Source organism: Mustela putorius, unplaced genomic scaffold (assembly GCF_011764305.1).
Source record: "Mustela putorius furo isolate JIRA1106 unplaced genomic scaffold, ASM1176430v1.1 tig00003858_pilon_pilon_pilon, whole genome shotgun sequence".
Lineage (NCBI taxonomy): Eukaryota > Metazoa > Chordata > Mammalia > Carnivora > Mustelidae > Mustela > Mustela putorius.
Genome location: NW_025422010.1, coordinates 4,746,515 through 4,762,539, shown reverse-complemented (window position 1 = coordinate 4,762,539; position 16,025 = coordinate 4,746,515). Strand labels below are relative to the sequence as shown.

General features: G+C 52.6%; 1 protein-coding gene across 6 annotated transcripts in view; it reads right to left on the bottom strand.

Annotated features, from left to right (window-relative positions):
- Positions 1-425: 425 nt before the first annotated feature.
- TANGO2 (transport and golgi organization 2 homolog) overlaps positions 426-16,025 on the bottom strand; it is a 41,254-nt gene continuing 25,654 nt past the window's right edge. For 4 of the 6 annotated variants that reach the window (XM_004742620.2, XM_004742618.2, XM_004742621.2 and 1 more), the window contains exons 4-9: positions 14,373-14,492; positions 13,687-13,801; positions 9,322-9,392; positions 4,649-4,802; positions 2,984-3,088; positions 426-1,466 (exon numbers count right to left, since the gene is read on the bottom strand). In XM_004742620.2, coding sequence (XP_004742677.1) covers positions 1,346-1,466; positions 2,984-3,088; positions 4,649-4,802; positions 9,322-9,392; positions 13,687-13,801; positions 14,373-14,492 — 686 coding nt within the window. In that variant the 3' untranslated portion in view covers positions 426-1,345. The remainder of the gene's footprint in view (positions 1,467-2,983; positions 3,089-4,648; positions 4,803-9,321; positions 9,393-13,686; positions 13,802-14,372; positions 14,493-16,025) is intronic. The other 2 variants (XM_004742619.2, XM_045065335.1) reach the window with 2 other exon arrangements.

Genomic DNA, 16,025 nt, shown 5'->3' with positions numbered 1-16,025 from the left:
AGACAGACTTCACTTGCCCCCTTGCCCCAAAACCCATCAATTCCTACCATCCCCTGGCCTCTAGAGTCTACCCCAAGTGTAGGCCTGACCACACCATTCCATGGGGTGGTCCCCAAGGGCTCCCAACTATACCCAGATGAGTCCCTGGCCCCTCAGCCCAGCTCAGGAGGCCCTGTAACTGCCACCCACCATGTCCCATGCATACAGGCTCTCTCCAACCCCAGCCTCTGCCCAAGGACAAACGGATAGACAGGCCAGTGGCCCCTCAGGTTTCCATCATGGTGCTCAGGGACCCATGAGCAAAAGAAGAAAGTGAGAAGAGGCTTGTTCTGGTGGGTGCGCCTTGGGAGTTCCTGTAGACCAAGAAAGCAGCCCTACTGAGCCTTTGCACGGTTGTCCCCCATCACACAAGGACCTGAAATGCATTGACTCACCACAGCCTCAGAATTTTATTATCACGGTCGCACGTTCAAGTACAGATTCCTATGAAGTCTGACTCCCCAAGAAGGGAAACAGCAAGGGTTGGCTGTGTCCCCTCATTGAGAGGGCCTTCCCAAGACCCATGACCCCCAGTGGGCAGGTAGGTGCCTGAGAGCCTACCAAGGTGCTCCAGCATACACAGGACCTCTGGTGCTTCAGGCAGGACCACCCTCCTCTCCCGACAGGACTACCCCATGCACACAGGAGACCACCCCCACCCAGGGCACAAAAGACCACCAACCAGCCTGTGCTTCTATGACAGTGGGTTTTCGTGGGGTTCTTGTCATCCTTCAGCCCCCTCTCCAAGAGCAAGTCTAACTGTCCAGAAGTAGACCACGCCTAGGAGAAAGGGAGCCACTTTTAAACACAAGTCTACACCCTGTTGTTTTGATCAAAGCAAAGACCCACTGGCCGGCAGTGCCTGCAGATGTGAGAGGCACATCTCTGTCTGTCTGGCATGCATATGTGTGTACGCTAGGATCGGTGTGTGTGTTTGAGCATGCGTGTGCCCATCTATTACCTGTATATGTGTGTACTGTGCCCATGCACCCGCAGGTGTGCATGGAAGCATGTGCCTTGAGTTTGTGCCTCTATGCTTGGACAGGGTGCAGGCCCAGTTGCCTTCACACACACACAGCACACCTGGGCCTACCCCAGGCCTGGCTGTGGGACTCTTGTCACTCCCACCGGCATAAGGGCAGACCCTAAGCTGGACACACGGACACGGACAGGTCACAGAAACACCAGAGGGCCCTGGTCCTGCCCAAGTCACAGGCATTGTGTGTGGCTACAGGAGGCTCCTATCCATACTGGTCCTTGAGGCAGGGCCTTCCAGGAGCCCAATGGCCACACTCACAGAGAGGGGTTAGCTCTGCAGCTTGAACTCGTGGGTGCTGGTCTCCCAGCAGGAGGGGTCCTTGTCCAGCATGCTACGCTCTGTGAAGGTCACGTGCCCATCTGCGTCCACAAGGATGATGGTGTTGGTTCTGAAAGAGAGCAGGGGGCCCATGTTCAGCCCTCTGCCTGCCTGGTAGAGCCCCAAATGAGGTCTCTGTCACCAGGAACCCTCTCCTGTCTTCCTCCCCCACTACCCATCCCAAATGCTCAGCACACCTTCTCTCTTCCTGCCAGCTGTCCCTAAGGACAGTCCTCACTTTGTTACCACCTGCCTCACCCTGAGAGAGGGCAGGTACCAGGTCCCCAAGCAGCCCCGGTACAGGCTGATACCCAGAGTAGGCACATGCATGCTGAAGACTGGGGGTCCCAGTCAGGATTGGACCCAGCAGCCACACACCTGGCCTGGGAGCAGACCTGGCATTCTGCCTTATGCACGTGGGTACACATGAGCATGTAATTTAGTCAAGAAAACAAGTCTGTGCTCGAGAAGCCTGAGAATGGATGCCCTGCCACCTGCCAAGGGAAAAGCCTGAGAATGGAAAGGCCACCATTCAAGCATACAACCCTTGGGCCCTGAGCATCAGTGCTGGGCCCTGACACCACCCTGGCCCTGCCTACCATCCCATCCCCCAGCTAGAGGGTTTGAAGCTGTCATCTGCTGGAGGATGGAAGACTCCGGCCAACCTGAACTCGAAAACCAAGCATTATGTGTTGACCTCACCATGTACCCACAGTACATGTGATATCATCGTGGCATCTCTAAGCACTTGTCACCACCCAAGCACCCCGTCCCTGAGTCCTTAGTGGCCACAGGCCCCCAAGAGCTTGGTCTATCCATCATAGTCCTCACCAGGCCGGCATAAGGCTGGTACCCACAGGGCCTGGTTCAAGCCGAAATCCAGGAAGATGCTGCTTTGCCCAAGGCCACAGTCTGTCTCCAGGCCAGGTGGGCCAGGTGCACAACAGCACTCCTAGAGCATCCTGGCTGGTCCAGCAGACCACCCACCTCCAAGTACAGCAGGTAGGTTGCCCCAGACAGAATCACGGGGATGGGATAGGCCTCCCAGGCACACAGAGCCAATCTTCCTCTGCCCAGGAGGGAGAGAGGCACAGAAGGAACTTATTGGGGCAGTAGACACCCATGCCAACAGTTTCTCCTTCCCAGGCATTCCCTCCCCCATTGAGGCTGAGACCAGAAGTTGCCTCTTTCTTGGGTGATGTCCCCAAGCTGAAATGATCTAATTCTGCACTGGTCACACACAGAATGTAACAGACCCAAGGACACAGGGCGAAGTGAGGGGAAGAGCCAGGCAGTGAGACCTCTGGCCCCACAGGGATCTGGCAACCTGAGGGAGCCCACAGCCATCCCAGCCCCCTCATGGCTGCATAGGGAGCAGGAAGCAGCCCAGGAAACACTGCAGCGCCCCTGGAGGCCAGTGAGCATTTTGTCCATAGCTGTCACCTGTGATATCTGCTGGCCCCATAGCCCCACAAGCTGAAATGGCAGCTGCCTGTAGACAGGGCAGAGGCTCTGGGATCCAGAACATTCAGGGAAGGCAGGGCTCCTCATGGGACAGGACTGAACGCACCCAGCCGCCCCTCATACCTGGTGCCATAGCCCGGGCAGCGTACACACACAGCCGCGTACTTGCTCAGGAAGGGCTGCACATACTCCCTGCCCTGGTCCTCAATGGCCGGGTCTGGCAGCTGCCTGGAAGGACAGAGGAGGGGTCACTAACACCCCCTCCCACCTACCCACAGCCCCACCTGCCATCCTCAAGGCCTGCAGTGCCCAAGGAGCCTACCAGCCTCACAAGGTGGTTTGGGAACCACAAGGGTTTTCTGGGCACTTTTCTGCTGAAGGCCTCAAGTCTCGGTCCAGTCTTTTATTTAGGGCTCTGTCACTGGGCCCAGACTGCCAGACAGGGACTGCCAGCCCAGCTCCCCCTACCAGGGCCCCCAGGAGCTTTCCCAGGACCCAGGGACAGGAGCACCTATGAACTCAGCACTGGGGAAGGCTCTGCTGAATCAGCAAATGCTTTGGGGGGAGGTGGTCCATCTGGTCAGACCTGTGCAGGCAACACCCCCCTCACCCCCTGCCCCCGGGGAAGGACAGATGTCATCTCTCAGAGCAAACTCACCTACCTGTCTTGGTGAGGTCTGAGCGGTTGGGGCACTGTGGGGCAGGGGCCTGGCTGAGGGGTCCCCAGCCACACACACACACAGACACACACAGACACACACACACACACACACACACACATGCCTGCCCCAAGAGGTACCCTATGGGCATCTCTCCACATGACAGGAGCCCACTTGAGCCCTGAAGCTTGCGTCACTGAAGCTGGCGCTGGGACCACAGCTGTCGAAGTGGCCAGGACCCCTTTTCAGGCCAGCGGGAGTGACAGATAAGAGACTGAGGGCCACATGACTTACATACAGTTGAGCATGGGATGCTGGACCAGTCCAATTAGGGCTTCCCTGAGGGGTGGCTATGCTGAGGCTAAAGGTCCCATGGTTTGTGGTTCCAAAAGGATCATGGTTCCAAAAGGAGATGGACACTAAGCAAGGGGCAGGGAAGGGTTCCAGTAGAGAGAAGCAGGAGGCAGGCCGTTGGGGCTCTCTGAGGGGCTATCAGGTCATCTAGGCAGGATAGGGGCCTGGCCTGAGTATGGGTGACACTGCAGCATGGGAGGAAGGTAGCACGGCCAGCACCTCTGACTCCCAGGTGGGATGACCATGACATGTGGCGGCGGTGGGGGGGGGGGGGCGTCCCTGAGCCAGGTACTGTGTGCAGAGGCCATGGAGGTGCCTTAAGGAAGTTGGGTCAGGAGCTTCTTTCCCCCAGGCGATTCCTGGGACAGGTGTGTCTGTGTCACAGCACTGGTAAGACAGCATGTGGGAAGGACATTAACCCCCAGACATACTCCCAGGCTGGCTGCTTGCTTCTGTGGTTTGCTGAGCACCTGGAGCTTTCTAGAATCTCCCACCAGTTGTGTGCAGACATGGGGAACCTCCAGCTACTCTCTGCCCCACAGAGGCCCACACCGAGCCTCTGAGAGCATTGAGCTTCCAAGTATACTGACCCAGGAGGGGAGCAGTTAGGAGAGGAACAAAGAACAGTATGTCTATCGGGCACCCCCGGGCTGAGGAGCTGTTCTCAGTCACCTCCACAAGCCTCCCAGGGCAGCACAGCCTGCCTGCCTCTATGTCCCAGGACTAGAGAAGAAGTGGGACCCTCTGCTTGTCCCAGCAGGCTCCGCTCACTCACGCCTCATCATTGTTGAGCACATGCAGGAGCTGGGCAATGAGGACATCCTTGGGGAGTGCCTGGCTCCGCTCCACGGCCTCCAGGAAGAGCTGCTTCCCAAAGCACAGCTTCTTCCAGGGCGTCTCCAGCAGCGCATTGCTTAGTCCATACGTTCCTGCAGGGAAGGAGACAGCCCAGCCAGGGCAGAGGCCCCATTGTGGGAATTCAGGGTAAATGTCAGTAATTCAGAGATTACCCACCCACCCAGCACTGGGAAAGGGACTAGGAGGATGGGCAGGGACACAGAGCCCAGACCACCCCACACTTCAGCATCTTCTCCATGCACATTCCTAACCCATCTGTGTGGCGAAGGATGGAGAACTCAGCATAGCAGGGCACTCACAGGAGACCTAAGGCACAAGCGCCAAGCAGGCTTGATGGAGGAAATTGACGACCTGAATTCCAACGCGGCAAAAGAAAGGGGAACCTCAAGAAGGAACCACCTCCTGGGACATCTCACTCCCATCTCTAAGCTAGGAAAAAGCTGCAAGGTGTCAATCTCCCTGAGAAGGTCAAGAGTGGGAGAATAGCAACCTGAGGCCAGAGGGATACCTGCTGGATATCAGTCAGTGGTTAGGGAGTTGGCCAACATCAGAATAGGCCTCTGCTGCCACTCTGCCTGCCTGTGCTCTCTCTCTCTGGCAAATAAATAAATAAAATCTTAAAAAATATATAAAAAAATAAAATAAAATTTTAGGGGCACCTGGGTGTCTGCCCTTGGCTCAAATCATGATCCCAGTGTCCTGGGATCAAGCCTTGCATCAGGTTCCCTGCTCAGCAGGAAGTCTGCTTCTCCCTCTGCCCCTTTCCCCCACTCATGCTCTCTCTTAAATAAATAAAATCTTTTTCTTTTTGAGATGTTATTGATTTGACAGAGTAAGAGAGAGAGAGTATGAACAGGGGGAACAGCAAAGGGAGAGGGAGAAGCAGTACTCCCCCTCCTGCTGAGCAAGGGGCCCAATGCAGAACTTGATCCCAGAACTCTGGGATCATGACCTGAGCTGAAGGCAGATGCTTAACTGACTGAGCCACCCAGGCATCCTTAAGTAAATAAAATCTTAAAAAAATTAAAAAATAAAACCTCAAAAAAGAGAAAAAGAACTACAACTCAAAAATAAAAATACAAGCAACCCAATTTAAAAATAATCAAAGGGTCTGAACAGGCATTTCTTCAAAGAAAACATACAAATGACCCATAAGCACATGAAAAGATGCTCAACATCATTTGCCATCAGAGAAAGGCAAATCAAAATCACCAGGAGACACTACTTTACACCCACTAGAATGGCTGTAATCAAAAGGACAGACATGGGCACCTGGCTGGCTCTGTCAGGGGAGCATGAGACCCTTGATCTCGGAGTCTTGAGTTTGAGGCCCACACTGGGAATAGAGATTATGGTGTTTTTTTTTTTTTTTTAATTTTAACAATCTTTTAAAAAACAACAATAATAACTGCTGGTGAGGATGGGGAAAAATTGGAACCTCATATACTGCTGGTGGGAATGTATATGGTAGCGCTGCTTTGGAAAACAGTTTGGCAATTCCCCAAAGGGATTAAACAGTCACCTTACCATCCAGCACAGCCACTCCTAAGTATATGCATAAAAAAGAGGAAAACACAGGTCTGTGCAAAAACTTAGAACAAATGTCTACAGCAGCATGATCCACGATGGCCGAAAGCTGAAAACAACCCAAGGGTCCATCAGCCAGATGAACGGGAAAATGAAAAGTAGACTATCTAGGCAATGGAATATTATTCAGCTGTAAAAAGGAATGAAACCCTAATTTGTGCTACAACACAGAGAGACCTTGAAAACATGATGTTAAGAAAGAAGTCAGTCAAATACAAATGAAAGCCACAGTGAGATACCACCTCACACCAGTCAGAATGGCTAAAATTAATCAGTCAGGAAGTGACAGGTGTGGGCGAGGGTGCTGAGAAAGGGGAACCGTTCTACACTGTTGATGGGAATGCAAGCTGGTGTAGCCACTCTGGAGAACAGTATAGAGGTTCCTCAAAAAGTTGAAAATAGGGGCGCCTGGGTGGCTCAGTGGGTTAAGCCGCTGCCTTCGGCTCAGGTAATGATCTCGGGGTCCTGGGATTGAGTCCCGCATCGGGCTCTCTGCTCGGCAGGGAGCCTGCTTCTCTCTCTCTCTCTCTCTCTCTCTCTTTCTCTGCCAGCCTCTCTGCCTACCTGTGATCTCTCTCTGTCAAATAAATAAAATAAAATAAATCTAAAAAAAAAAAAAAGTTGAAAATAGAGCTACCCTATGACCCAGTAATTGCACTACTGGGTATTTACCCCAAAGATACACATGTAGTGGTCCAAAGGGGTACCTGCACCACAATGTTTATAGCAGCAATGTCCACAATAGCCAAATAATGGAAAGAGCCTAGATGTCCAACAACAGGTGGATGGATAAAGGAAATGTGGTATATATACACAATGGAATACTATGCAGCCATCAAAATCTTGCCATTTGGGGACGCCTGGGTGGCTCAGTTGGTTAAGCAGCTGCCTTCGGCTCAGGTCATGATCCCAGCGTCCTGGGATCAAGTCCCACATCGGGCTCCTTGCTCTGCAGGGAGCCTGCTTCTCCCTCTGACTCTGCCTTCCACTCTGTCTGCCTGTGCTCGCTCTCGTGCTCTCTCTCTCTCTGACAAATAAATAAATCAAATTAAAAAAAAAAAATCTTGCCATTTGCAATGACATGGATGGAACTAGAGGGTATTATGCTGAGCAAAATAAGTCAATCAGAGAAAGACAATTATCATATGATCTCACTGATTATCAGGAATTTGAGAAACAAGACAGAGGATCATAGGGGAAGGGAGCAAAAAATGAAACAAGATGAAACCAGAGAGGGAGAGAAACCATAAGAGACTCAATCTCGGGAAACAAACTGAGGGTTGCTGGAGAGGAGGGAGGTGAGAAGGATGGGTTGGCCAGGGGATGGACACTGGGGAGGGTATGTGCTGTGGTGAGTGCTGTGAATTGTGTAAGACTGATGAATCACAGACCTGTATCCCTGAAACAAATAATACATAATATGTTAATTAAAAAGAAGAAAGGATGGAAGAAAGGAAAAAGAAATCACAAAAGGCCACATATTGGCTGATTACACTTGCATGAAATGTTCAGAATAAGCAAATGCACAGAGACAGAAAGTAGGTTAGTGGATGTCTGGGACTGAGGGGTGGAGGGAAGTGGGGGGTGACTGCTAATGGGAACAGGGGTTTCTTTTGGGGTGATGAAAATGTCACGGGATTCTGTATCAGTGATAGTTGCACACCTTCACAGATAGACTAAAACCTGCCAAATGATACAGTGTACGTGAGTACATTGTATTGTAAGGGCCTATTTAGCCAGAGCAGCTCCATCCTGGCCCTCCCTCTCCTCCTTCAGGGAATTTACTTAAAAACAAGTCCCCAAAACCAGTCCCAAGTAACAAAGCCCAAATACAAGGGTGATTCAGGCCAAGTGGAGGTATCCAGTCGGCGGGGGGTGCATACTGTCTCCTCGCTACCAAGGAGTATGGGCCCCACCCTTTGGGCGTCCATTCTGACCAAGGTTATAGGCTAGTTCAAATATCTACTATAGGTTAGGGACGCCTGGGTGGCTCAGTGGGTTAAGCAGCTGCCTTCAGCTCAGGTCATGATCCCAGCATCCCGGGATCGAGTCCCACATGGGGCTCCTTGCTTGGCAGGGAGCCTGCTTCTCCCTCTGCCTCTGCCTGCCACTCTGCCTGTGCTCGCTCTTGCTCCTCTCTCTCTGACAAATAAATAAATAAATAATTTTTTAAAAAATCTACTATAGGGTAAATTGTAATTCAATTGGTCACTTATGTGTGACCTAGCAGGGCTGTGCAGCTTTCTCTGTGTTAAAATCTCATTGGTCACCGTGGCCAGGCCCAACCACATGGCCTTTGCCCTTAAAAGCTAGTCTGTTAGGCAGAGGGTCGTCGCCTCTTTGCAAGAGACGGCCCTGGCCGGTCAGTTTGATTTCGATGCTTGGCACGAAATAAAGCTTTGATCTTAGCTTTGTATCATTCTTGCTCCTTTGACCATGGACCCAACAGTATGATATTTGAATTACATCTCATTAAAGCTGTTAATTTTTAAAAAGTGACATGCTCAGGCAGGGTCAAGCTCAGGGAAACAACCTGACATATTTGAAACAGGCTCACTCCCTCCCTTCCACCTTCCCCCTCTGTGTCCCTTACTTCCTCCCTTTAGCAGAAAAGAAGCATCTCCAGTCACAGGATCTCAAATACTGAGAACTGCAAGAGGGCATCATAGGGGCGGTTTCCAGATACTTCCACAGAGGCCTCTGGGCCAACACATAGAACTGGGGGTAGAAGAGACCTCTGTGTCCTTTTGTAAACACTGTCAGTTTTCAGTTCTCTCTGGGCAGTAACTGGCTTCGGGCTAGGGGAAGGTAGTCCTGCTGTGGGTACCCTGATATGTGGACCAAGTGTAGGCCATGGGCCACTATGGGGGCATAAGGCACACCAAAGGCCAAGGAGCATAATCCCTGGAGAGAAATGTGACCGGGCCTCCGGTTCTCAAAAGTACAGAAGTGTCCCCACAGAAGCAGCCCCAACCTTGTCACCGCCCGCCAGAGTAGGCTTACCTGGTGCCAGGACGACTGGCTCGGGCTCCCCCCGGTTTCCGTAGTAGCAAATGACATCTCCCTTCTCTGTGCTGGGAGGACAGAGAAGGTCAGATGGGAATCACAGGGTGCTAAATCTCTCACTGCCTGGTGATCTCCATGGTCCCATTGATGAGGGAATAAAAGGCTGGCTAAGGACAAAGCAAAAGCTGACACCCTCCAACCTTCCCCACTCCTGGGTGGGACATGTGACATTCTTGAGGAATCTCCCACCTATCTTTTTTTTTTTTTAATATTTTATTTATTTATTTGATAGACAGAGATCACAAGCAGGCAGAGAGGCAGGCAGAGAGAGAGGAGGAAGCAGGCTCCCCGCTGAGCAGAGAGCCCGATGCAGGGCTCGATCCCATGACCCTGGGACCATGACCTGAGCTGAAAGCAGAGGCTTTAACCCACTGAGCCACCCAGGCGCCCCTCTCCCACCTATCTTAATGTTAATAACCTGCTAGAGGGAAAAATGGCAAGGCCACAGGTCCCTGGTATCTTATAGGTCCTCTTTACCATATGAAAGTTCTATTAAGGGCGCCTGGGTGGCTCAGTGGGTTAAGCCGCTGCCTTCTGCTCAGGTCATGATCTCAGGGTCCTGGGATCGAGTCCCGCATCAGGCTCTCTGCTCAGCAGGGAGCCTGCTTCCTCCTCTCTCTCTCTCTCTCTGTCTGCCTCTCTGCCTACTTGTGATCTCTCTCTGTCAAATAAATAAATAAAATCTTAAAAAAAAAAATACCTTTAAAAAAAAAAATGAAAGTTCTATTGAAACCTCCCTTTTCCTTCCCCCACCCTCATGGTACATAACCTGCCACCCTTCACAACCCCAGGACAGCAGCTCTTCCTACCCATGGGTCCTGTCCCGTGCTTTAATAAACCACCATTTTGCACCAAAGATGTCTCAAGAACTTTTTCTTGGTCATCAGCTCCGAACCTCAGCCCATCGAACCTCACTTATATTCTAAGACTTTATCACCATCCCCAGCACAGGGTCAGGACAGGAGTTAGTCAGGGCTCCAGCCTCCCAGGGGCCTCACAGCTAAGATCTGAGACCCCTAGCAATGACCTCACTGTGCCTGCAGACACCACTCCCACCCCCAAAGCCCATCCCCATACACCTCCAGACACAGTGGGATGCCCCAGGGCAACAGAGGCTTCTGAACAAAGCACCAAAGATCCCATTTGCCTACTTTTATGTGCTGAGTGTGCATTTAAAAATACTTCAAATGGCTGGGAGCTGGAAATGTTCCCACTCGTAAATACCATAGTATATCTTCCTTGAAACTGCCTTCTCTGCAAACTAGAGAAGGTCTCTTCCTGGCCTGTGAGCCACCTTCCCGCCTGCAGGTGCAGAGAATGCCACATCGGGACCTAAGCCTCCAGACCTAAGCCTCCAAGCTGAACCGTTGCAAAGAGAGGGCTGGGAGGGGCAGCCAGGGAGTCCCTCCCACTGCTCCCAACCTGGCCGCAGGTGGCTTCACATTCTGCTCCTGTTCTTCCTCCCCACAGACTCTGGCTCATTTCTTAAGCTATCTAGCTAAGAGTTAAAAAAAATTTTTTTTTTAATTTTATTTACTTATTTGACAGAGAGAGAGAGAGATCAGAGGTAGGCAGAGAGGCAGTCCGAGAGAGAGGGGGAAGCAGGCTCCCCACTGAACAAAGAGCCTGACTTGGGGCTTGATCTCAGGACCCTGAGATCATGACCTGAGCTGAAGGCAGAGGCTTAACCCACTGAGCCAACCAGATGCCCCAAGACTTCAGAAATTTTTATAGGTAAAAAAGGTAGAAAGCATGAAGACCCATGGATTAGACATCAACTCCTGCTGTGCTTGGTCAGAGACTGGCCATGACTGCGATGAGGAGCTCTTCTCCTTAACCCTGACTTCTTTCTGGCACCTACCACTGGGGTTGCTTGTTGATGGCCAACTTCCTCAGTTGCCCTGGCCACCACCTGTCCTTGAGGGATGTGTCTAGGGAGGCAGGCTCTGACCCTGTGGCCCCAGGAGGCAGGAGAGCTGTTCAGGCACCAAGGGGCCCAAGCCCACCTGTGGGAGCCGCCTGCCCATGCAGGTGTCTACTCAGAGCACAGGGCCCTCATCACCCAGCCACTTGACATGGTTGGTGAGCACTGAGTCCTGCTGGGCTACTGGTCTTCCAGACCAAGTCAGATGCAAGTAAGGTGTTCCCAGCATGGGGGGTGGCAAGAAAGGCAGGGAAGTTCCCCTCTGGGAGCTGTCCATGGTGAGAATGAGAGGGCCAGGGCCAGCAAGTGCCCATGCCAGCACCCACCTCCTCCCATGGCCACTGCAGCCTCCACATCAGTGTGTCGATACATGCAGCAAGAGTGGGGCTGAGCGGGTCACATGCAATGGACACTCTAGGCACAGTTGGCCTGGGGCTCTTGAGGAAGGAGGTGGGCTCAGGCCACATGTCTGGTCATGGGCCCTCCGTGCCGTACTGACCACCTCCCAGGATGGAAGCTGACCACCTTCACTGACCTCTGGGCATCGGCAGTGGGGGTGCACAAGGGGAGGGCAGGAGGGCAGGACAATGGATGCTCACTTCACTAAAGGACAAAGTCACAAAACCCCTGAAGTTCCCAGGCCACATCTGTCAAGTGTGGGACGGAGCACAGACCACCCTGGCTGCCCTGCCCTCTTCCCACCCAATGCCTGAATCCACCAGCCACTCTGTACACCCTGCTTGGGAAATGCACATGGGCCCTGGGGCATCCAAGGCGAGGACATCCTGCCAGGGCCTCTCCACCTTGGCCACCCTTTGCGGCTACAGCATTGCCACTCTCCCACCTGCCGTGATCTGCCTTATGCATCAAGACTGTCAACAGTGTCCCCAATCCAGTCCCAGCTTGATAGTGATGAGGGAACAGAAGGCTGGCTGAGGACAAAAGCAAAAGCTGACACCCTCCAACTTTCCCCCACCCCCACTCCTGGGTGGGGCATATGTGACATTCTTTGGGAATCTCCCACCAAACTTAATGTTCATACCTTGCTAGAGGACAAAATGACCTTGGCAATGGCAAGGCCTCTGGTATCAGGTATCTTGTAGGTCCTCTTTACCATATGAAAGTTCTATTGAAACCTTCCTTTTCCCTACCTGCCCCCAACTCCATGGTACACAACCTGCCCCGGGTGGGGGGGGTAGCCGCTCTTCCTGCCCATGGGTCCTGTCCCCGTGTTTTAATAAACCACCATTCTGCACCAAAGATGCCTCAAGAATTCTTTCTTGGTCATCGGCTCCAGACCTTACCCCACAGAACCTCACATATGTTCGAGAACTTCATCAGTAGATTGGGGCTACTGTCTCCAGGGGCTGCTGGACCCCAGCCCCATCGCATACCGGCAAGGTCTTACCCACATCAGCAGTCCGTCGGTAGCTTGGCCGCAGCAGTTGCACATGGGGCAGCAGTAACTATGTGCCAGGTGCTGCACAGGAAGGGCCCAGCATCCACCCCCACATGGCCATGCAGCTTACTGCTTGCTACTACTGTACCCCTGTATGCCTCACGGGGCCTGGCAACGCCCCACCGGCCATAGGTCCCTACCAGGTTCCAGCCACCCTACTCCTGACTCTCAGCCAGTGCCAGCAACCCTGAGGCTCCAGGCCTCTTGGGGCCCCTTCCTCCTGCCTCTGCTCCTTGCCTATCCTCCCGACTCCAGGGAGGGGAAAACTTCCCCAAATGACTGTATAGCACAGCTTCCATGTCCTCTGGCGACGGGGCCCATGGGCAGCTGGGACAGCTCTGTCGCCCCTTTGGACAACACCAGGGAGGCCCTGGGAGCTGCCCACTGAGCCCCTTGCAGAACATGAGATGAGCCACGCCACATGCTCAGACACACTGCTCTAAAGTAGCCCCAGAGCTCAGCAGCACCTGACTGCCAGCACTGCTGGGAAGCCAGTCTGCTAGGGACCTTCCTTCTCCAGCCTGGGGCCACTGTGCACACCAGAGAACAGGGCAAGTGAGGGGCAGCTCCAGAACAGGGCACTCCTGAGCCACGGGCCTGGGAGGAGACCTTAGGGGCAAGGGGCCGGTGTGGGCCAGGGGTGACCCCGGGACCAGAGATGCCCGCTGCAGTCACGCCACAGCTCACGTGCAGGAGCTGGTGACCATCTCGCTGCCACCAGGAGCCCAGGTTCCACTTCCTGCATCCCCACAATAGTCAGCCAGCCCTGGGAAGCTTAACCATGCCCACCAGGTGCGATGTCCCTGGAGAGGCTGCCACAACCTGGGTGGCAGGGTGGGAACCCCACTTCCTGCCAAGCCCACAGCTCTGCTCCATGGCAGTGGCCAATGGGCTGCCATCTCCCTCCGAGCAGACCCACCTCAGGTCAGCTGCTATGAGATTAAAGCCGTTGTACAGGTGGCCCTCCGCAGAGACCTTCTTCAAGTAGGACAAGCTGTCCATGTCTGTAGTCAGAAAGTGGGTCACAAGTTCACCTGTGGGTAGGGGACAGACACACATGGCCGAGGTGGCAAAGTGGAGTCCCTCATCCTGGGGAGACTGATGTGGGGCCAGTACAGGCTAAACTTAACCCCCCACACCAGCCATACCTCACTGACCTGGCAACTAAGGAGGTCTGCATCCAGAACTCGGTTTTTGTTGGGGTTTATTTATTTATTTATTTATTTATTTTTCTGCCTTTATGCCCAAAATGGAAGTACAGCATGAAAGGAAAAAACCTTCAATGGGGACAACGTGTGTCCGAAGAGCTGTTTTCCTAGGGGTACTGCTCTGCAAACATCTGACAGGTGGCGGGGGGGATGACAAGAGCCAGAAGTGACACTTTGGCCTGGGGCACAAATGTGGAGAGTGTTTCCTGAGAGGGGCTGACCATGTCTGTGCCAGCAGGGGCTCTGTGGGCCAGGCAGAGCGGGGATTCCCACAGTGATGCTAGCCAGTGGGACCCAGAGCCAGAAACACCCTGCTTCCCCTTCCTCCTCCTCCTGGACCACATGTGCCAGAGGAAAGCCCGCCCTCCCCACCCCTGGAACCAGGGTCCCACGGTACCTCGGCCCCGGGCATCCCGGTCCTGCCGTGGCTGCAGGTAGTTGGTGAGTGCAGCCAGCTTCCCCCGTGTGCTGATGCCCAGCCACGTGCCTCCTTCCTTGCCTTCTTCCATGTCAAGCCCTGCGACAGATGGTAGTGTCACCACCAGTAGCACCTACTGCCCCGTCCCTGTGTCCTGGGGAGACAGATGCTCAGCCCAGCAGCCTAGGCTAAGGAACAGGGCCTTGAACTACTCAGGGCAAGGCACATGCCACAGGGCATGTGAGAGAGGCCCTGCCCCCAAGATGACATCTGATGCCCATGGGAGTCCCTAAAAGCTTGCAGTGGAGCCTGGCATGTGTGGAATACATCCTGAAGCTTGGCTCAACATTGGATCAACACTGTGCTGGGAGCACAGTGGCAGCCACATCCTAGCAAAGGCACCAGGCCCAAGCCCACATCCTGGATCAGGTGTGGGGCTGCTGGCTGTCCTCCCCAAGCAGGACACAGCAGGACACATAGGCCCTAAGGTGGGTGCTTTGCTAGGAGGCCAGAGCACATCTAGGCCCACCTATTTGTCTCATTTCCACCCCATAGGCCTGGGCCATGATTAGTCCTCCATGGGGCCTCACCACTGGGTTGGTGAGGCCCTTAAAGCCACAGGAAAGTGTCTTCCTAGATTAGAGGATCATTTCAGTTGAAGACTGCGGCAAAAGCAGCAAAATCATTTTTATAATAATAATAATAAATTGTAACTATAAGAGAAATAAAAGATGGAAAGATCAGAAAGAAAGAAGTTAACTGTCTTTATTTGTAGACAGGATTACAGGTGAAGAAAATCCAAAAGGAATCTACCCCTCCAAAAAAAAATCTCATGGGGGGCCTGGACTGGCTCAGTCAGAAGAGCATAGGACTTCTGATCTCAAGCTCCTAAGTTTGAGCCCATGTTGGATACAGAAATTACTTTAAAAAATTAATTGATTTTATTTTTTTTTAAAGATTTTATTTATTTGACAGATAGAGAGCACAAGTGGGCAGAGTAGCAGGCAGAGGGAGAAGGAGAAGCAGACTCCCTGCAGAGCAGGGAACCCAATGTGTGGCTTGATCCCAGGACCCTGGGATCATGACCTGAGCCAAAGGCAGCCACTTAACTTACTAAGCCACCCAGACACCCCAAATATTAATTTTAAAAAAATCTCCTACGGGCGCCTGGGTGGCTCAGTGGGTTAAGCCGCTGCCTTCGGCTCAGGTCATGATCTCAGGGTCCTGGGATCGAGTCCCGCATCGGGCTCTCTGCTCAGCAGGAGCCTGCTTCCTCCTCTCTCTCTCTCTGCCTGCCTCTCTGCCTACTTGTGATCTCTCTCTGTAAAATAAATAAATAAAATCTTTAAAAAAAAAAAAAAAAATCTCCTAGAACTGGTAAGTAAATAGAGGCAAGAATCAGAAAATGAAAATTTAAAAATACCATTTACAATAGTATTAAACAAAACAAAACATAAGACAACATTTAAGGAAAAACATGTAATGCCTGAAGACTGAAAACCACAGAGTAGCACTAAGAGAAGTCACGAAGCTATGATTAAAAAAGAGATAGATGGGCCCTGTTCCTTAACCAAAGAGTCAATATTGTTAAGATGACAGTCCTCCCCAAACGGCCAGAAGAGTCAACAATCC